The sequence below is a fragment of the Chenopodium album genome, chromosome 2 (assembly GCF_948465745.1).
Source record: "Chenopodium album chromosome 2, dcCheAlbu1.1, whole genome shotgun sequence".
NCBI classification, from domain to species: Eukaryota; Viridiplantae; Streptophyta; class Magnoliopsida; order Caryophyllales; family Amaranthaceae; genus Chenopodium; species Chenopodium album.
In genome coordinates, this window is record NC_137835.1 from 74333865 (window position 1) to 74356582 (window position 22718).

General features: G+C 34.6%; 2 protein-coding genes across 8 annotated transcripts; one reads left to right on the forward strand and one right to left on the reverse strand.

Moving 5' to 3' along the window:
• Window positions 1–8421: 8421 nt before the first annotated feature.
• LOC145600652 (pentatricopeptide repeat-containing protein At5g61800-like) lies at window positions 8422–21213 on the reverse strand. 7 transcript variants are annotated; one of them, XM_081656543.1, is made up of 5 exons: window positions 20013–21213; window positions 17446–19413; window positions 17139–17236; window positions 12864–12925; window positions 8424–9899 (listed from the first exon to the last, which is right to left on the reverse strand). In XM_081656543.1, exon 2 carries the CDS (start codon window positions 19158–19160, stop codon window positions 17580–17582), a length of 1581 nt encoding a protein of 526 aa, XP_081512669.1. In that variant the 5' UTR covers window positions 19161–19413; window positions 20013–21213; the 3' UTR covers window positions 8424–9899; window positions 12864–12925; window positions 17139–17236; window positions 17446–17579. The 7 variants fall into 7 exon arrangements, with proteins under 7 accessions (XP_081512662.1, XP_081512679.1, XP_081512673.1 ...); XM_081656549.1 differs by having other exon boundaries at window positions 21055–21088; XM_081656536.1 differs by having other exon boundaries at window positions 8422–9899; window positions 17331–21213.
• LOC145600684 (wax ester synthase/diacylglycerol acyltransferase 4-like) lies at window positions 9061–13636 on the forward strand. The gene is made up of 5 exons (XM_081656570.1): window positions 9061–9270; window positions 9363–9938; window positions 10855–11205; window positions 12462–12599; window positions 13234–13636. Exons 1-5 carry the CDS (start codon window positions 9061–9063, stop codon window positions 13378–13380), a joined length of 1422 nt encoding a protein of 473 aa, XP_081512696.1. The 3' UTR covers window positions 13381–13636.
• Window positions 21214–22718: the final 1505 nt, after the last annotated feature.

A 22718-nucleotide genomic window follows, 5' to 3' on the forward strand; every position in this document is an offset into this window, starting at 1 on the left:
GAATTATCATAAATTAAGGTTCTATAGTATCTAAGGTTCGCCTAGCCGCATGATACTATGTTCGCAAAAAAAAAAAAAAAAAAAAAAAAAAAAAAAAAAAAAAAAAAAGATTACGTAGTACTAAAACAGAGCACAAATTCAAATTCAGCATAACGGCATTTTTTCAAGCAATCAAACAGTTTCTTGCAATACTATAGTAATTATTGTGACAAATTGGACTAGAATTGCTAGCAAAAACATCAAGAACGAGCCACATTGTATTCTCGACCTTAAGAGGTCCAACAATGGAAATTCGTTCATTTCTTCGCCAAATTGAGTCAAACAAGTCTCAAATTACTCCCAAGGCAATACATAAACATAATCAAGCAATTTCATGGCATAAAATTTGACAAACAAAGAGAATTAAGCATTCTAAGTTTCGAATTTTCATGAAATTCGAGAATAAACACATGCAAAATTCATAAAACCCGGTGTGAGTTTGAAGAAAACTACATAGATCGGGAAAATGGATGGAATGAGCTTTGATTTGCATCAAATTTGAGCGAATTTGGTTGAGAAACGAGCAAGAACGAAGCAAATGAATTTCTGGAAATTTTCAAGCAAAAAACGCGACGAGCAACAGCGGAAATGAAGAAGAAAGGGGTATTTGATGAATACCCGACTCTGGCGCCAAGCGCCAGACCTTGGCGTCAATCGATGGCTTTAGCACCTGGCGCTAATCCCAGCGTCTGGCGCTACAGCCAGTTATGGGGCGATTATGTTTTTTCAGCAGCGCCAGAACAGTCAGCCACTCAGTACGGTTGTTCTAACCTTTTGCAATATATTTTGGGTTCCTTGGTACGCCAGTTAGCCCCACTAAGCAATTTGACACGATTTTTGGTAATCGGCTTGATTACACAAAGTGATCGACCTGATGAAAGATCGTCTCACTTAGCTTAAAGCGCCTAAGCATTGGCTCATCGCAAAAGGCACCGACATATTAGTTCATAATTCAGCAAAAGGCACCGACATACAGGTTCAAAAGCAGCAAAAGCGCCGACGTACAGGCATAGCGGAAGCAAAGTTCAAGCGAACTTTTAAAGATCGACAAGCGGAGATCTTCGGTAATTTCCTTTGGAAAATTATCGCAACAAATGAGGATAGCTTCAAGCGAGGATATCTTCGACAACATTCCCTAGATTGTGGAGAGTTGTCAAAAACAACTGAAGGTGATTTCAAGCGAAGTTGTCTTCGATCATATTCCCTTAGACGTGGAAGATGGTCATAAAGTGGAAGAGGGTCGTTTCAAGCGAAGCAATCTTCGATATTGGAAGCAGTTACAAGCTTAGCGGTTTTCAGGCGGTATGGCATTCTCTTGGCAAAAGGTCATCAAAACAACAGTAAAGCGGCAACAAATCGATTACTTTCAGAGACGTGTGCTCGACGGTGCAAGATACGCATTTCTTAACTCTCTTATCTGTTTAACTAACGCTAGTTTGCAGGTATCGGCGTTACAAGAGTGATTTAGGATCGCAGAACGTTCTGAATCATTCTCCGTCCCTATCACTACTTTGACTTTTGCTTTTGAAACTCGCGTTTCTCCAAACTCAGTCAAAGTGGGGGCTTCTGTAGACACCCATTTGTGTCTCCCCAAAACCAAACCCAGTGATGAGTACCTTTCACGTCGAATCATAGTCGAATGAAGCGAAAGTGTGGAAAGTCTAGTGTTGCGGAAAGTTTTAATTTCTTTTCTCTTCTCTCTGTTTTTGAAAACATATTTTAAGAAAACAGCCAATCCAGTTTGGTTGGTCCATGATATGGGTCCAATAATAGTGTAGTTGGATAGGGCTTGAAAAGAGCTTTCCAACGATATATTATAAGCCCAATTCTGATGAATATTAAGGAAGTTATGGCCAATTTACTGAACTGGGTCTGGTTTGAGCCTTATATGCGGCCCAATGATCTAGAGGAGGGCCTAATATGAATTTATCATTCCTAATGCAATTAGGAATGGTTTTGGTCTTCTAGATTCTTCTAGAAGGCTCTTTTCATTCCTAATTTAATTAGCATTGATAAATTGACTTTTGTTGACTTTTCAGAGTTTTAAATAAAATCAAAGAACGTTTTTGGGGAAAATACAATTTTATCCTCCTGTACGGAAATTTCTATCTGATTTTAAGAAAACGCGTGAATTTCTGGTTCAGCGCCAAACGCCAGCTGTAGCGCCTGACGCTACGCTTGGCGCCTGGCGCTAGCCTTAGCGTCTGGCGCCTGGCGCTAGCCTTAACGTCTGGCGCTAAGGTCAGCGTTTGGCGCTAACTTGGCTTTTCGCATCAGAACTCTGTTTTGATGTTTTATCTTTTTGGCTGATTTTCTCTATAAATAACGTCGTAAAAACTCCGTTTTCATTCACCAACTCTCATCAAGATTTTCTTGATTGCCCTCTCTCTCTTTTCTAGCCTTCTCTCAAATATAAAAATTCCGCATTCATTAGATTTAGATACACCTTCAATCTCTTTTAGGTTGGATTTGTACCTTCATCCCCGAACCCTATTTGGTTCAAGACCTTATGGAGTTGACGATCTCTTGGATCGTTAAGGGGTGTAACCTTTACCTTGTGAACGGTTTACAAGTTCCTTAAAAAACTTGTTGGCGACTCTTTTGCTCTATCTTCTTTCCCTTTGGACGCCACCGTACTTTAGTGTATGATCACATTGGGGTACAAGCTAGGGGATTAACGCTTGAAATATTCCCTACAATTATTGTGGACCAAAGTCTATACATCCACAACTGACGTATTGTTGAACATAGTGACCCTAATTTTAACATGGTAACCTTTATTAAAACTTATGTGACTTTATATTATTGTGAACATAAAATATGCACGTGTAAGCCGACGCTATTTTGGACATAGTTTTCCTATATAATATGGTGACCTTATATATATATATATATATATATATATATATATATATATATATATATATATATATATATATATATATGGGGAGGCTCTCGTGAGAATTTTTCTTATGTGAAAGCACTTTTTATGTTCACTCGTATGTTCTAAATTTTAAGCCTGATGTTCTAAACTTTTTTCCGGGTGTTCTAAATTAAATCAGATGTTCTAAATTAGTACTCACATGTTCTATACCATAAATTAGTTAAGTTAGATGTTATAAATTTCGAATGACTTATTCCGAAATTTTAACTTATATGTTCTAAATTTTAAAACGTGCGTGTGTTCTAAGAATTTTAGTTATATGTTCTAAATTCAAAATCATATGTTCCAATTTTAACTCGTATGTTCTATATTTTTACGTATATGTTCAATATTTTTACTCCCATTTTCTATATTTTATACCAAGTGTTCTAAATTTTTTATTCACACGTTCTAAATTTTAATCATATGTTCTAAATTTCATAAAGAAATTTTTTTAAATTTTTACTCACATGTTCTAATTCTTGAATCAGATGTTCTAAATTATTGCTCACGCACATGTTCAAAATTATTATTCATATGTTCTAAATTATTAGTCATATGTTCTAAATTTTTACTCGTATGTTTTAAAATTTTACTCGTGTGTTCTAAATTACAGATCAGTTCTCATATAAGGATGAATTCTCACATATGAACCTATTCTCACCGGATCCCTCCCTTATATATATATATATAATTTAAAAGTTTCATTAAAAACGCTAACATCTAATAAAATACTACGGAGTACGACTTTTATTATAACATAGTAACCTTTCTTTCTATTTATAAAATGGTTATAGTATCTTTAATATTAGTGGTTCGTAATAAACTAATGCGAACCAGATGCTTTTAATAATTTGTAGTATAAGTGAAGGTAGTAAGGTAAGGGACAAAAATTATAAAATATTTATTTGAGTGAGGATAGAGAGAGGGAAAAACAATAAATTAATAGTGAATAAGGGTTTGTTCACTTTAGCTTAATTTCAGTTCAGCTTCAATCAGTTTAGTTCAGTTCAGCTCCGATCAGTTTAGTTCAGTAAGGGACAAAAATTATAAAATATTTATTTGAGTGGCGATAGAGAGAGAGAGTAAAACAATAAAATAATAGTGAATAAGGGCATGTTCACTTTAGCTTAATTTCAGTTCAGTTCAGTTCAGCTTCAATCAGTTTAGTTTAGTTCAGTTCAGTTCAGCTCCGATCAGTTCAGATCCTAATTTCCTTCTCTCATAAAATATTCATTTCAGCTCTATTCAGTTCAGTTCAGTTCAGTTCAGCTCCAATCAGTTTAGTTCGGTTCAGCTCAATTCAATAAATGTGAACAAGCCCTAAGTCTTTATCTTTACTAAAATAGGAAGTGTTGCGATTATTATGAAATAGATGTAAAAGGAAAGTGTTGCAATCATTACTACGAAATGGAGGGAATATTTCATAAGGGTTTGTTCACTTTACCTTACTACAAATATTTCATAAGGGTTGGGTACGCGGTTAACTAACATATGCTACACTAAATAAGTTTTTTTTAAAATAAAATTATGTTAAATGTATCTAGTTAGTAAAATAGAAAAATTATTTTTAATACCTAACATAAATAAAATATCTTAATGTACATATAAATACAAGTGTTAAATGCTAAAAATGAAAATAAACTTAAATAAGTATCATAATTTATATTATATTTTAATAATTATTTACATAAGTGGGTACCCGGAAATGGAACCGGTACCCGGTGGTTCCAATTCCAAATCTTAAATCATTTCTACCCGGTTGAACCAATTCCGGTTTAAATTTTAGGACCCGGTTCCAACTAATTCCGGGTCCGGGTCCTAAAATTTTGACCGGGTACCCGGTTTGCTCACCCCTACTCACATACATAAGTTGAGGTCGAGTCAAGGAAGTTAGTTTATTGCTCACTCACATAATTTGAGATTGAGTCAAGCAAGTTATTAGTGCATTTTATGCACCAAGGTAGTAATCGTGCAATTTTGTGCACAAAACTAGGCAAAGAACCTTAATTAAAATAAATTGTATGTTCTCACTTATTAATTCAAGAATGAAATAGAAGTATGTATTGATTGTTGTTATGTTTATTCTTGATTGATTGGTTGAAATAATCATCAATTAAATTGGTAAATCACGTAAAGTGTAAGAGGATACGCACCAAAACTCTAGGAACGTATATACCTTGAGCATGAATATATGGGGGGGTATGGAGTTTTATATTTAACCATAGCTTCTAATCTTCTATAGGGGTACAGAATGATGTACTTTCTTTTATTATTAATGCGCTAGAATTCCGTCACCAAGTGTGACATAGTATGTGCCAATTGGGGTAGCTCCCTGATTGGAAGCTCCATTTTTAATGGGCTATTTTAAGGAAGGAAACCCGTTCGATGCGTAATCCAAAGCTATTATTTAATAATTAATATTGTTAGTTATGAGTCAAAATTAAGTTGACCTGTGTCTTATGGTAAGAATGTTTTATTTATTTATTTATTTATTTATTTATTTATTGTCTATTGCTAGGATATTCATGTTAGTGTGTTTATTCCTATTGGTGCATATGTACTCAGCTTTTGCTAATTCGTACTTTATTGTTTGTCTTTGGATTTTCTTTGGACTGGCCGTACTATGACCCATTTTATATGACGAGTAGTGAGGTTGAAATACAGAGAAATACAGGTAGAAGGAGCATATCAAGCATAACGGGGTTGAGCGAAATGAGATATATGTTTCTTTGCTTATTATTTATTGTATTGAATTATTTATGTAATTGTTGACACTAACATTTATTATTGTTTATATTTTAGTTTGGTTTTAAAAAGGGTCTTTAATAATGGTTTCAATTTATTGGTTTGATGTAAGTTGGTTTGAAGTTTGAATTTGTTTTAATGAACTTTATTTTATTTGAGTTTTTGAAAGTTAGTCTTACGCTATGTGACTTTGAAAATAGCCTTAGTCGTTATCACGATGGCGGTAATACTTTGGATATTTCCTAAAATGAGTTTTATTTTGAGTAAGAGAGTACTTTAAAAGAAGGGAATTTTCAGGGTTTTACATCCTCCATCAACGCTTCTTGAAGAGTGAAGAGTCTCTTCCGGACAAGGTCAAACTAAGCTGGCCCGTCTTTAAGACACTTGAAGAAGTCTGTATAAGCAACATTGTCAGACAACCCTTGGATCTGGATTCTCACCAGATTGAACCGTCTGACATATGAATGGAGCCCCTTCCTGTCTCCTTGTTGTACCGCGCCCAAGTTAAGGCTTGTCTTTTTGGCGGGTATGTTCATGGAGAAGTTAGAAGCGAACAAGAACGCAAGCGTCCTAAAATTTGATGCACCTAGCCAGAAAATTGTCGAACCACTACTGGGCAATGCCCTTCGGCGTGGCTGAGAAGCACTTGCACCATGCGACATTATCCAACCCTTGCAGGTACATGAGGTGAGTGTATGTCAACCGGTGGTCTTCTGGGTGGTACCATCATAAGTACCCACCATCATATTTTTAACCTTAGCCGACTGCATGTGTCGCCTCGGTTATCTTCTTGGAGAACGCAGAAGGTTTTTCTCCAAGATTTAGCAAACTGAGCTGCCAGTCCAGAGGCTGGACATTATATGTCGCCTGACCCTCGAAGAGGGCAGGCTGCTGGTAAGGCTAGACAAACGGCATGTATGGTTGTTGGGGCAAATATTGGACCGAGCCTATCATATGAGGACCTGTATAGACGAACTGACAGCCTGACAGGTTCTCCTGTACAAATTAAGAATATCTAATCTAGTTAAATTTCCTAAAATTGTGTGTCGATTAAAGTGTAACACTTATTAAAACACGGAGGGAGTACATTGTATTAATCTATTGGAGATGCCAATGTAATAAAGTACTTTTCACTACTCCTTCCATCTCATAATAGACTTTTTTTCACTATTCTTGTATTAGCTTTGATAATTTTTACTGATATAATAAAAACATATTTTATCATAAAATATGTTGTAAATGTTCAATATAATTAAATAAAATTTCATAATATAACTTTTAATAATTTACAACAATATTTAATTATATAAAAATAAAGTCAAACTAGTGAATCAATGTGTGCAAAGTTGACTGTGTCAATTATTTTGAGACATAAAGTATTCTTTTAAAAAAAAAAAAAAAAAAAAAAAAAAAAAAAAAAAAAAAAAAAACCTTTTATATGAGGCTGGCCACATACTTTTTTTTTTTTTTCTTTTTTGAAAGAATGATCAGGGTTACTCACTCAATTAGGGGTTACTCAGTCGGTCATTAGGGGTTACTCGTATGATAACTGAACCCCAAAAAAAAAAAAAAAAAATAAAAAAAAATAAAAAACCGTCTCTTAACTGCATTCATTGCTCTATCACTATTATTCCAGGATGACGGTATTAAATACAGTACTTGATATTGATGATTTATTGTGTTGAGCCCTTCTGTTACTGGCCAACTACCATATGCTACTTGAGTCAAGCTGTCAACTATCACGGTTGAGCAACTAATATCATCCATGGAGATTTACATGGTTGATGATTTACTTTACAAATCTCTACTTTTTTGCTATTTAAGTATGTAATCCTTTATGACTTCATTAGAAACATTTCTTTTTCAAAGCGTCACAATTCTTATCCCTCAATTGCTTTATCATTAATATTATTGTTGTACTAATATATTTTTGAATTAATGCACAGGAATGATTTGCTAATGACTACTATGATTCCAATAATATCAAGTACGTAATTTGAAATGACAAACTAATTGGTTAAAATGACACTGATGATTAAAAGGAATAATTAATGATGTGAAGTTTTGTTAGCTATCACAATTATAATCTGAATTAATGAATAAAGTGATTAGTTTTTTTTTTTTTTTTTTTGAGGGGAATTAATAAAGTGATTAGCTCAATCAACAAAGGTGTAGAAATTTAGGTTAGAGAATATTGGTAATTCTACATCATAATTGTTTTGTGCAAAAAGTGCTTCAAAGTTCTAATGCAGGGAAAATTCATGTGAATAACTAGAGGTTTCATCAACTTTTTCTCATAAACGCACTTTGTAGGTCCAATCAACCAGATTGTTAAAAAAAACTTTGCGACAATTTTTTACACCAAATTGTTGTGGGAGTTATTATTTTTTCCTCAATTGTCTTAAGAGGTCTTGTTTATTTACCAATCTGTTCAATTGTCCCTCTTTAAAGACTACATTCAACCCGTTAAACTGTACAATCCCTCTTTTCTTAAATTATTAGTTTGACTAACACTGCCAAGTTATAACTTTTTTTTTTCTATTAATAAAAACTGTAGCAATATTAAAAATATGAAAATGGACATTGTTATTAATCTAATCATTTATTATATAATACTTCGTAATATTTATTTATTTTATAATATTAAAATAAAATAAAAATAAAAAAATCAAGTGATTTTATATGTGTAGTGCATTTAAAAACAAACGGAAAGAGTATTTGTTACAATTAAATACAAAACTGTTAGTTGATAAATAAACTGTATATTTGTTAGAGTTAAATGCGAAATTGCCACTTGATAACCGTTGCTACGCTTATGAAGGAGATAAACACGAAATTTCACTTCCCATGGCACCATATCATCATCCTCCACCCCCATAACTAAACTTTCTTTACACTAATTGACAACATTAATTATTCCACTCAATAACAAAAAATGCACAGATTCGTATCATCAGTGAAGATAACAGGACAATACATAATAGGATGGGAGTCAACTGCACGGCCGTAAGAAAGATAAATGGCCTCCTATTAAATTAGTCACGAAAAAAGTTGGAAATTTAACCATACATGAACAGCTGCAATAATGGTTTCACCTTCAACAGCTTCAATAATGGTTTCAACTCCCATTTAACTTTCATAAATGCAGTACAACTTCAGTATAAATGTACACAAAATTGGGGTTTGGTTATCCTCAAGTCCGCAACCTTCTCCTCATTAGCTCCCTTGCATACTCCCTGAGCCAAATACTGCTACTACTAGCAACACTACCTGCTTCCGAAAGTAAAACTCGAAACACAGCCGAACCCGGTATTTCACATAGTGGTTCACCCGTTTTACAGTCAAGAAAAATGGATTCAAAGCTCAAAATAAAAACAGGTTATAAAGAGGATGTGGGAGATGAACCTGTGTCTCCTACAGGACAGTACTTCAACAGCAATACCTTATCAGTTCGCGTCCTATCGATAATGGAATCCGAAGATCCCATTGACGATTCCTGCGCAATATCATTACTTGAGGATCTCTTCCTTCCCATCAATCCAAGATTTTCATCCATTATGGTAACTCTCAATTCTCATTGTCTTTGTTTCTTGCTAACCACCTTGACATAATTATAACTGATTTTTTTGAATTGATGTTGAATATAAAACAGGTATTTGATAAAACAGGTGTAAAACAATGGAAAAGGGTGGAGGTGAACATTCCAGAGCATCTTCATATTCCCAGCTTCCCAGAGGGCTTGTCATTAGAAGAATATGATGACTATTTTGACAAATATGTAACTGAGATTGCTATGAAACAATTTCCAAAAGACAAGCCGTTATGGGAAGCTCACATCATTAAGTACCCGACAACCAAAGCAGCCGGACACCTCATCTTCAAGCTTCACCACGCGCTTGGTGATGGCTTCTCTCTAATGGGAGCACTACTTTCCTGTATGCAACGAGCGGATGATCCTTCCCTTCCAGTAACCTTCCCATCAGTAAAATCAAGCTCAGAAGCTAACAGCAAAGCTGCGGATGAAGTAGGCTGTTTGCCAAAAACCATTTCAGCAATCTACAATACAACCTTAGATTATGGATTGAGTGTTTTGAAGAGCAGTTTGATTGCTGATGATAAAACACCAATTAGGTCTGGGGGTGAGGGCGTGGAATTCCATCCAGTACAGATCTCTACAGTAGCATTGTCCCTGGATCAAATCAGACAAATCAAAACAGCAATAGGAGTGGTAAGATTTTCTTCACTTGACTTTTATAAGCTATATATCTGTTTGCCTAATCCTTTATCTCAAACGGGAGAGGGGAGGTTTGATAGACATTGTGTCGTTGCAGCATATAAAAAATTTAAAAGCTTCCTCAAATGCATCTGTTAATTACATTTAATTATGCACTTTAAACAATAGACAAGTATGCAGAGTACAATTTCACAAAAATTAGAAACCTGTCTGACAGTAAAATAATTTATACTTCGGGTTTGTTCTCATTTATTGACTGAGCTAAACTGAATTGAACTGAAATGGATATTTTATGATAGAAAGAAATTAGGAACTGAGCTGAGCTGAACTGAAATTAAGCTGAAGAGAACAAGCCCGATCCTCTGTTATTTTTAGTTGCATCACTTTGAAAATTGCAGACGCCAAAGCAATTTTTGGAGATGAGAGAGAATAAAAAAAAAATGAACCCATGAGATAGGAATGCGATAGGGAGATTCTATTACCTAAAAAGGAAAGTGATAATTTGAAATTTCTGTTTTAGGAAAGTGATGCAACTAAAAAGAAACGGAGGAAGAATAAAAAATTTCTAATGCAGTCAGAACAGAGTAGTACCACAATAAATAATATAGGTGGGACCAATATAGCCTAATGTAACAAGGGTAATCAAAATTGAACAGGACTCATTACACTTCATCATACTAGTTGGCCATGGTATTAGTGCAGGAAAAAGAAAATGGTACGTCAGTAACAGAAGGCATTAAGCATAATCCATTCTAATGTTGAAGTCCAAGTAATATATCAGTATTTCAATGTTCAACACATTTTCTGATAGATAAGTATGGAATAAGATTTTTATTGTAAGTGAATGCCTATTTTGAAATGGACTAAAGATAAATGATGCAACTCTAACACTATTAGTCTACTCCTGCAGACAATAAATGATGTGATTACTGGCATAATCTTCCTTGGGACTCGATTATATATGCAATCAACAGGAAAAGGATTCAACAATTCCGAATCAACAGCATTAGTGCTGCTCAACACTCGAAACATCAATGGTTACAAGTCGGTTGACGAAATGGTTAAAGCTGATTCAGATTCGAAATGGGGAAACCAGTTTGCATTTATGCATGTCACATTACCTGAATTAATTAATAATTCTTCCAACCCCCTCGAATTTATCTCTGAAGCACAGAAAATCATTAAGAGGAAGAGAAATTCTTTGGCAATTTATCTTACTGGTCAGAGCCTGGAGCTTTTAAGGAAATGCAGAGGCCCTGAGGTGCGTGTAACTTCACTATGTTAATGCTGTCTTGTTCAAATTGTTTTGTTACTATGCTAAATGCTAATAATCGTATTCCTTAACAACAAAAATTTCAGTCACAGATCAAGCAATGTCTTTCTGAAAATGAAATTCAACATCAGCTTGATAACATCAAGCTGTAAAAATATCAACTAAAAAGAGTTAAAGCATCCATCAGTTACATAAGAGAGAAGCACTTAGACTACTCATTAATAGCAAACGACTAGAGCAATACACAGGCAAAAGAATCCAACCATATTTAAGTTGAATATGTCTTCCTCCTGATAAACTGCATAAGCCATTCATTAATTTGCTACAAGAGTTTAAGGTCATAGATTAAGAAAATAAAAAGATTATTTTCAATTATGTAGGTCATGCCCTAGCTTAATGCGCAGTAATGCATCTCCATCATCAACATGCTCTTGTTCCTTTACTAATTTCATTTCAACTAACAGACACTCATAAACTTTCACATGACTTGATATAAATGAAACATTCCACATAAAGCATATCATAACCCTAACATTTTGTCATACTATTAAATCAAGAAAGCTCTAAAAATCAAGCAGAAAATAGTTGACAATGTGTGAACACCTCATTCCCAAAAAAGCAAAATACACTAGGTAAAATGGCACAAAGGCGACTAGATTTTTCAGGAAATCGAAATAATTCAGCAATGCCTAATGGCAAAAGACATGCATTGTTATAGGCACCAGTTAGGAACTTGGGCAGTCTTCCTAACCAACTGTTATACTCTAGTTCTAAGGGGGTGTTTGGTTTGCAAACTGTTATGGGGTTGGAATCAGGAATGAAACCATAGTGGTATGGGTTTGGAACTCGATTCTTAATACCATATGTTTGGTATGATTATGGAATGCAATTTTTTTCTATTGTTTGATACTTAAAAGTATGGGAATGAGCCAAACCCACCTCTCCCCCAAGGTTTCTAAACCCCATACCTTGGGAGTTTGAGGTATGGGTTTGAAACTCTTAAAATCATAAAACAAACACAAGGTATGGGTTTAAACCATTCCAAACCCATACCTTATACCTTAATTAAGTGAACCAAACACCCCCTAAGTGTGTTACTATTAACACGACTGCATAAGATTCTTTAGTTTCTCCCTCCCCAATCATATTATTATGACGTGTTTCCATTTCCAGGCTATCAAATAGCATCAAATTGAACTACACTGAAAGTATTAATTTAAATGTGTGACCATTTATCTTTTCAGGCAGCGGCTGGATTTATCCATAGTACACTGCAGAAATCAACCATGACAATCTCAAATATGATTGGTCCAATTGAAAAAATGGCCTTAGCAAATCAACCATGCAAAGGCATGTATTTCATGGTCGTTGGTGTTCCTCAGGTAAGCTACACAGAGAAAGAGGGGAAACAGAATGCTGGATTCATATTTTTTGTGCTACTGGATTTCAGAAAAAATGATATAACAAAGCATAGAAAATTACAAACACTGGAAACAATTCTAATTCTGTTTAGAGAATCTTACGCAACTGATTGTGCTAGCCGCAGGAAGAGAGGGGGGGGGGGGGTTCATAACTGCACTATACTGAGTACAACACATCACATTCACTCTCTTCCAAGAAGCTTATACAAGCAATAAATTTACTACCTTGACTTGCATTTTCCTTTTCACTTCCATCATCGCAGCTAATAAGGGACCTTCCACGCCACCTGTAAAAAGACCCTTCAATTTTCATAGTATATCAGTTAAAATCGTCTAAGGGGCTGGAATAACCCACATCACAATGATCATGTATCACACAAAGTAGTACAACTGTTTCATTTGGAATCAGAGAAAGAAATTATCTTATTAATATCAAAGCTACCTAGAGTTCCCATTATCATTACACTTAAACAATAGTATATATTTATAAGATTTATTCCACTTTACTCACAAATAATACACAAATATAAAGGCACTGTAAAAAGAATTTACAAACAAATCTTGATGTTGTACTGATGATTCTACAAACTTGCAGAGTCTAACAATAACAGTTTTGAGTTACATGCGGACAATGAGGATTGCAGTAGGCGTTGAAAAAGGATATATAGACGTGCAGAAGTTCAACTCATGCATAGAGGATGCTTTTCAGCTGATTTACAAGACATCCGTTAAGAGTCCCTAAACATAGATTGTACCGAGAAGTTAGATTTGATTGTACTCTGGCAAGATGACTTTATTCTGGCAAAGGAGGATTTTATTATACTTCATCATTTTGAATCATCAGGCTGTTTTTGCGGACATTGAGGATTGCAATAGGCGTTGGAAGGAAGATTGAATCTTTATCATCGAAAACAGAAGCAAAAGAAAATGATAGTCTGTTTCATACTGTAAAACTTTACCTTTTTTATCATATTTTTGCATGGAATTGATTGTTTCTATTATACATTCTGCATTGGTTCTCAAATGAAGAAGTTTGTCAAAAATGGAAACTAAATTCACATTCATCTAGATAATTTCCGAACACACATACCAATGAAAACAGCTTGCCACACATCCATGGAGTAGGGGTGCAAATGAGCCAATACGCTCATTAAACACTTACAAACAAGCCTCAGTGCAAGGAATCAAACTACCCCCTCTCCCAACCTCTCATTACTTCTATCACAAAGGGTTTAAGGCAAAGCAGTAATTGGAAGTTGATAATGTATTATCACAAAAACAAGTTACAAGGATAAGCAAGGAATTAGTCAGAAGTTTGCTAAAAAGTCGAGTGAAGAGTAAGCCAGCCGTCAAGAAGCTGTAATAAAATGAAGAGAATATTTTTTGTGATTTTAGAAAGTTGTTGTGCTTTCCTTTTTTTCTAGGGAGAGAACTCTTATTACAGCTTCAATCAAAATCCAGGTTAGAGCTATTGAGTTCTTAGCAATTGGTCAAAGCTCGGTCAATTCACATTTGTTAAGTTTATAAACAACCTCGAATAAAAATTTGAAATTCATTTTTTTTTTAAAAATAAAATAAATAAAATAATAATAAATAAATAAATAAATAAATAAAAAAAAAAAAAAAAGCCAAGCTCAGATAACTTCATGTTAGACTAGTCAACATTTGTGAGCAACCCGCTTAAGAGCATTTGTAAGCATACTAATGTTGGAGTATAGCTAGATTAAATAATGTTCAATCTCGGAAAATAAAAAATCAACATTTCAAATTACTCTAGTATCTATTTATATTTTTAAATCAAAGGTTTCATTACACATGAATTTTTGGGAAATATGGCCCTTTTTACAGAAGTGATTCTAAAAAAACAAAACTCGAATTAGATTAGATACTTGTATAGAAACTTTAGAGAATTGTATTTAAGGTAATCTAAGGGTCATTTATTTTATCAAGTTGGAGATGAATCTTAAATTAAAAAGAGCATGTTTGTGAACAAAGCACGAAGAAGCAAAACTCTACATGAGCCATGTTCGAATAAGAATTTTCAAAGCTCGTTCAAGCTTAATTATACTTTAAAAGCAATAAACTTTATCAAGTTTACTCGAGTTGACTGAAAAACGGCTTGGCTTCATTAGGAGTAGATATGTGTACTATTGATTTAATTTAAAACTTGCTTGAATTGGGAGTAATGCGTGTTAACGAGCAGCAAAAGAAGAACCAAAGAAAAAGGTTGTGGTGGTGGATAGGATTAGCGATGGATTGTGTAAGGAGGGTAGAAATGAGGAAACCATAAGTGTAACTTTGGGGTGATGCTTACGAGGCGTTTGCAAAAACAAAGGAAAAGGGTATTAAATCAAGAAAGGGATGGGATGGAAAAGGAAGGTAAGACCCTTAGAAGTTTGATTAAAGAGAAGAAAGGGAATGGAGTCATAGATGATGATGTAAACATACCCGCCCTAGAAATATTTAGAATTAAGTGAGATTTGACATATAGTTTGATTAAAAAGAAGAAAGGGAATGGAGTAATAGATTTAAGTTTACTAGTGCATTTATTTTTGTTTGCATTGATAGATGGTAAATGAGAGTGTTTGTGCATTCAAATTTTCATTTTTATTTGGGAATTGGTATATGAGTATGTCAATGTAAAGATGTTATCGTTTTCTCTGCCTTATAATTAACGATTATAAGTTATTTTTTCTTGTTTTCCTGTAAATCTAGGAGCATGTCCGTCATCTGGAAGACACACTGAGGCTTTTCTTCTATTTTCTTTGACATTTAAAAGGGAGTTATTCTGGTTTATTTAACTCCCATTCCATCTGGTTCTTTGTTCTGATTTCCGGATAAGATTGTCAATTTTTCCACTAATCTTTAGCTCTTAGAACTATTGGACAAAAATCTTCATGATCCATGGATACATTGAACTATTCAGCATAGCTTATTATGTACAAGAGGTGAAAGTCATTCAGCTTAAATCTTAAATCAAAATCCAAAATGAATTGGTAATTTGGATTGGGCTATTATTCAAATCAGATTAAATTGGACTCAAACTTCATAAATCAGGTATATTAATCTGATTGGATTGAGAATGTTTGGATCCATAAATCGAACAAACCGAAATAATTAAATTAATTAATTCTCTTTAAGATTTATAATATGTTGGTGTACTGTTTAACAAAATATATTTTGGTGTTATATTTTATGACTTATTTATTTAACTCTTAAGATGGTTATGTAGGTCTTTAACACTTATGTATGGCATGTGGGTCAATGTTTAGGTTTGTAAGCATTAGTTTTCATTTCTTTAATAATGGAAAAAAAAAGGTTCATGGGTCATTATAATAAAAATAAACAAACAAGTATAACGAGAAGTTTTTATTAATTTTGATTTTTGCATTGGATCCAAATTAGCTAGTTTTAGAGCAAATTGGATCAAATTGGACTTGGTGAAATCAGGATTGGATTGAGCTCAAGTTCCAAAATGGTATTTATTTCAAATAGGATTGGACTTTTCCCATATCCAAACCAAAACCGAACTTTACCCCTACTAGTAATAAGCAAAGTAGTCCTTCTACTATGTCATGTCACCGAAGATCTATGTTGTCTAAAGATAGGGAATACAATAAAAAAGAGATCTTCAAATTGTTGCCTTCCCAAGTCAGGCCCATTGCACTAAGAAAATCTTCCAAGTAAATAAATTATCAAAGAGTATAGATATCAAATAAGAAGCATCTCTACAGAAATAATGCATAATTTTGCACAGTATAAATACAGGGCACTTTCGTGCTCTTTTCAGTAAAGTGTCCTTTTTTGTAAGTCTTGAGTTTTTTTGTAAAAGTGTCCTATTGTCATAAGAGCTAGGCAGCATGTTAAGAAGTAATAATCTAAGAATTTCGCATATATGTTAAAAAGCATCTCTCTAAACAAAAGATATTAGATATTCCACTCTCACCAGCACCTTAAATTTTGAAATTTGTTTGGCAGTCTAAAATTCATTTTAACTATAGCTATGTCGCATACTTACAAAGTTACAAGGACATCAACAAAGAGGATGGATTCTTAAATCGAAGCACAAATATAAGGGGTACATGCAGGGAGAAAACTAATAATAACAATGCAGATAGTTGCTGTAGTTTAAAGTTTGGAATGAAAGCTACAACTCAGTAAGAGAGTTTGACAAACAAAAGAATAAAGTAATAATAAAAGATTTTTCCAGCAAGTAATGCTGCAAGCTAATAAATTGAGCAGAATATGCATTACAAGAGGCACCCTGCTACAGTCAATAAATTCAAGACATCGCAAACCAACTTTCAATTAATAACTATTTTTATCAAATTATACTAGGTTCATCTTCACTTGTTTTACATCATTGTTATCCACCATCGTAATTATATTTTTATTGAGTTTCATTCTGCCCGCCAGATGACCAGCTGAGGTAGTGGAAGGGGAGTGGGGGTCAGAGAATGATAAATAAAACAATAAAAAAGGAATCAGCAGTGCAAATACCTGTTCCCATATGATCCTTCTAAAAATGCATCCAGCTTACTTCTTTTCATTTCCCTACTTGCTCAATGTAGGAGACATGATTTGAACAACCTGCTACACTGAAAGCAAAAGCAAACCATAAATGCCATGGAGAAAACACTGACCATTAGCCATTTTGTAGATCATTTTCCGAAGCAAGATAAGTTGTGATACATGGTATACTTTAGAGTACATTGAATCTGTCAAATGAAGAATTTTGAATTTCAGGTCTGACTAGCGGCCAAAAAGATGAAAGGGAAACAACTAACGCTGGTAATGGAAACTGTACCACTCCCACATTTTGTTAAAGTTGAGGTCAAGCTTCAAATTGATGATTTGAGTCATTTGACAGAGAACTCAAAGCCATATATATCTTCTCTGTTTCAGGATGCAAATAATCACCAGCTTTTGTTAAAGTTGAGGTCAAGCTTCAAATTGATGATTTGACAGACAACTCAAAGCCAAATATATCTCCTCTGTTTCAGGATGCAAATAAGCACCAGCTATAAACTCATGATTAATGCCATGCAATTTGATCAAGCTACAAGCAGCATTCTTCGTGGTCCTCCTATTCCTTATGATACTCCGTGTCTTGGTAACATCATCCCACATATCAGATGTGGCGTAGATATCCACCATTACTGAGTAGAGACCGCCGTCTTCAGGGTTCAACTTCTGCACATGTTTAGCTGCTTCCTCAGCAATGTCAACCATACCATGTTTTCTGCAGCCAGCCAGCAAAGCTCCCCAGGTATAGATATCACCTTGAATCGGCATGTGTTTTATCATATCTAATGCTTCTCCAATTAAACCAGCACGTCCAAACAAATCAGCCATGCATCCATAGTGCTTCAATTCTCGACGAACACCGTAGATAGCCTCCATGTTTTGAAAAAGTTTGCGTGCTTCATTTATTAGACCTGCATGGCTGCAACCAACCAAAATTCCCAAGATGCTGACACCATCAGGTTGAACTCCTTCCTTTATCATCCGGGAGAAATAATCCAAGCATTTTCTGCCATAGCCATGTACAGCAAGGCCCATCAACAAAGCATTCCATGTGAACAAATTCTTGTCAGGACTTGATTCAAATATATTTATGGCATTCTCAACATAGCCACACTTGGCATACAAGTCCACCAAGCCAGTCGATAAAAAGGAATCCACTCGAATCCTGTTTTGGATTAAATATTCATGAACTGCGCTACCTTGCTCCAGATCTCCAAGTTGTGCACAGGCAGAAAGAACAGAAACCAGAGCAATATTATCTGGACGAACACCAGATGGCGAATTAAGCAAGCTATTGAAGAGATCAATGGCTTCCTGGCATTCCTTCATATGTGCATACCCAGCAATCAGAGTACCCCACGAGACTGCATCACGAATAGCCATTTTATCAAAGAGCAGACGTGCTGTCTCAATGTCTCCGGCCTTTACAAAGCCATCAATCAATGCATTATAGGATATAATATCTTTATGGGTACTTTCTTCAAACAACAAGCAAGCATCACCGAGGCTGCCCAACCTAGCATAGACATGAAGTATGGAATTGAGAACGTATATGTCAGAAATGAAGCCAGATTTCACGGTAAGGGAATGAAGGGCAGCAGAAGTTGAAGGTACTCGGAGATTAGTAGAGGCCTTGATGGCAAAAGGATAAGTGTGAAAGTCAGGAGGAATCGAAAAACGAAGCATATCTTTGAAGAGTATGAGGGCTGACGCAGGTGAAGAAAAGAGGTTCTGAATTCGCATCATTGTATTGTAGCAGAAAGTGGTTGGCGATCTGATAAGATTGAACACTGATACAGCATAGTTTGTGCTATTCGAAGGAGCTAGGACACAATTTGAAGCAGCAAGGCGGGCAATTGTGTATAGAATGTTTGGAAGAAGAAAACAGGGTTGTAGAGTGAGGAAGCCTGTAGTAATAGCATGTGCATGAACTTGATAAAGCTGGGGAAAGGTTTTACAATGTCTCAATGAATTTAATATGAAGTGTTTAGCCATTTACAAGATCACTTGTTTGTTACTCTCCAATTTCTATTCTGCATGACACAGACTATGATGATGAGTTATTCTTCACCAAAGATTAAGCACTCAAGTTCATTATGATGTTAAGTTTCCACCACTGAATAACAGCTGCCGTAAAGCTGCCATCTCCAATATGTAGTCTGACGCAAGAATGAAAGAGAAAATGCGAGTTGCATCCCTATCGTGACCAAGCAAAGGTTATTTCTATCATTATGCAGCATGGACACTTCTACAACACAGAAAAAGCAAAGTCTGGTTACATAAACGAAACAGAAGACATACCTGCAACCACATTATCCAGTATTAACAGCAAATGTAATTGGCTAGCTAGGCTAGACAGCAATTAACAAACATGATCTCCAACCCCTCATGTTTACCTATTGGGTACTGAATTGATGAGTGCAGGCTACTTTGCAGTGAAAAATACTAAAACGAGATCCAATACAGGGGCAAGGTTGCAAATGTTAGCTTCATATATTCTTCCTAAGAGAAACACACACAAACACACATTTTCTTAAGCATGGCAAACTTATGTGAAACAAACACAAAACTAGAATTCATCAATGTTGAAGCAAGAAAAAACAGATTTGGAAATTTTAATCTTAACAGTATGAGAAAGTGGACATGGAGCTAATCTACACAGCCTACTCTATGTTGCAAAACCACTCCAAATTGAGCCATACTAATATACTACAGAGATGCACCTTCTTGCTTTGCAAGGCGAAATTTTGAGAGCTAGGTGTCCTCCTCCTAAGCAAGCACATTCTAAGCTAAGTGGTGCTGCATCACCATAGTTAACACAATAATTTCAAGCATGTACTTACTAACCAAATATAATACTCCTTTCTTTGCAGCCTGCTGTTGCAACCGAGCTCTCTGAACATGGTTTGCTGAATATACATTCAAGACCATAGGGCAGATCACCACAATCAATGGTAACCCAGCCAGTGTAACCATGTCCTTCAACCCAAACAGCCTCAAATGGTGTAATAAAGGCAGTCAGTTATCTGCTCCAAAAGGGGCTGGAAAGGAATGGAAATCGTTTTTGTTTCACAAGCCATAGCGTAAGTTTAAAGCGTTACATTGAAACAATAATGCACCAAAACTAAAGGACGCAAAGATTTCACCCACGGAACAAAGCTTTGAAGGGCAAGCAAAACCCAAAAAATAGATTACCTACAACAAAAGAAGGTACTACAATCCATCTATAAATACCACTAACTTTACACAGCCTATACTAAGGGTCTGTTCTCTTCAGATTATTTTCAGTTCAACTCTAATGAGTTCAGTTCAGTTCTTAATTTCCTTCTCTCATAAAATATTCACTTCAATATTGTTCAGCTCTAATAAGTTGAGTTCAGTTTAGTTCACCTCAGTCAATCAGAAGAGGCCCTTAATCTCACCGGCTAATTCCTATGGCCATGCAAATCTAGTGTATAGAAACGAAAACCCAAATTCTTGCAAAACGCAAAATAGCAAAAAATGATGACACTGAACCCGCGGAAAAGCATCAGAAATGCAAACAAATCAACAATAGAAGCAGCGATATGCACAAAACCAAACATCCTTAACAGGTGACTACTGCATTTAAAAAATAAAAAAGCTGAAATATCACAAGCGCAAGATGTTGTAAGATCAAACCAATTGCCACAGACAGAGGAAACAAAGCTACAATTATAGAAACAGACACAACTAAAGCAAAACAATAACATAACAAACAACTAATGTGTAGATAAAAGAAGCACTATATAACAAATCAAAAACTAACACTAACCCAATTTTACAGCTTTAAAAAAAAAAAAAAAAAACAAATTAAACATCAATTAGAACAATACACAACAAGCTGCAATACTATAGCATATATTCTTACCTCAAAAACAACACGAAAAAATAGAAGACGAAATAGCCGTTAAAATAAAAAATAAAAAATAAAAATAAAATCTTACCCAATAAATCTCCCTAAGCCACTAGCAATCTCTCTGAGTCTGTCGCCCCAAATTGAAAGGAGCCATAAAACGCATCGTTTTGAGTTGGCGGTACTCAGCTTCTAACGCGCGTAAAAACGAGTCGTTTAATTGATTGGGCTTTTACAGGCCCATTTCCGGATTTAAAATTTAGGGTTTAATCTCGGGCGTAGTATTATAAATGTACAAGTCTGCCGCTTAACCAAATTCATTAAGCTTCTTCTCTTTAACGCTCTACCTAATTAAAACTATTCTTCAAAAAAGTATATCAATTTTTTCTTTTAATCCTTTTATTTTTGTAATGCTAATGGTGGTTGGATTGGAGATGATGAGAATAATTTGTTGGAGTGATGATGGATTAATCCATCGTGTGATGTCTCCGCTACGTTCTTACTGATTCATATTCTACTAATCTTGGTCTCATTCATTCATTTTCAGTTTTATAATCTTATTATAGATTAATATATTTTGAGTTCTAGCAGACTATTTGACATCAGTTCTTAAATTTATAAAAAATAAATTTGTAAATTTTGATAGGCGTATATGTTGAATGTTTAAATCTGTTCAAAAATGCAACTATTTTCCAATTTTGTGTTAAAAATTTCTATGGAGTTATTTGTATTTTTAAAAAATATATAAATGTCCAATAGATTGAGAATTATGAGAAAGTCAGAGCTTAATTAATGAAATCTTGTGATTTTGGATATTATATAGGAAATTTTCTTTAGAATTACCCTGAACAAATACCCATTTTCAAAAATATAACGATTTTTCGTCCAATTAAGTCTTGTGGAGTTGTGGGGCTCACTTCTACAGATTTCTACCGATGTACGGTGTCATAGATTTTAGAATGTTTTACTCAAAATAAATAAAAATATATATTTAATACTTTATTTAATACTTAATTGAAGAATTAGAGTCTACCCGAAAGTGAATGGCGAAAATTAAATTTTGGATCGCTCAAACTGTCTTTCCACATCGTAATATTATGAACACTTCCTTCCCAACCGACATTTATAAATGTGTAAAGTTTATCAAACGAACCTCAAGCCAATACATTCCGATCACGAAATCACACACCATTGGTATCACTTACAATGGCATCGATAAGAGTTCCATCCAAAGCTCCAATAGCATCGACATTTATAATTAATTTTATAATAAACATTTACACTTTCGACATTGAAATGTAAACAAGTGAATGTAAATAATGAAGTTACACCTTGAAATAAGGTCAATATCTTGTACTATTAGCTACCTTTGGAGACACCTACGAACCGAATGACAAATTAACCGACACTTCCAATACTTTGTTATAATACTTGCATATTGTAGAAATAGAATGCTTAAATTTGTCAGAAGCATCACGATATGAAAGTTCTTTTGCTAAAATATATAGACATATATACCTATTTGTTCCGCTACTTTCACATATTTACAGTGATGTAGTAGGTATCTTTCAATCATCAAGTTCACTATCTAAACAAACATATTTCGATCAAGTCTTAATTGAACTTGACATTTCGTCGGAGTTTCTGTTAACAATCTACGTATATATTCAGACTGACAT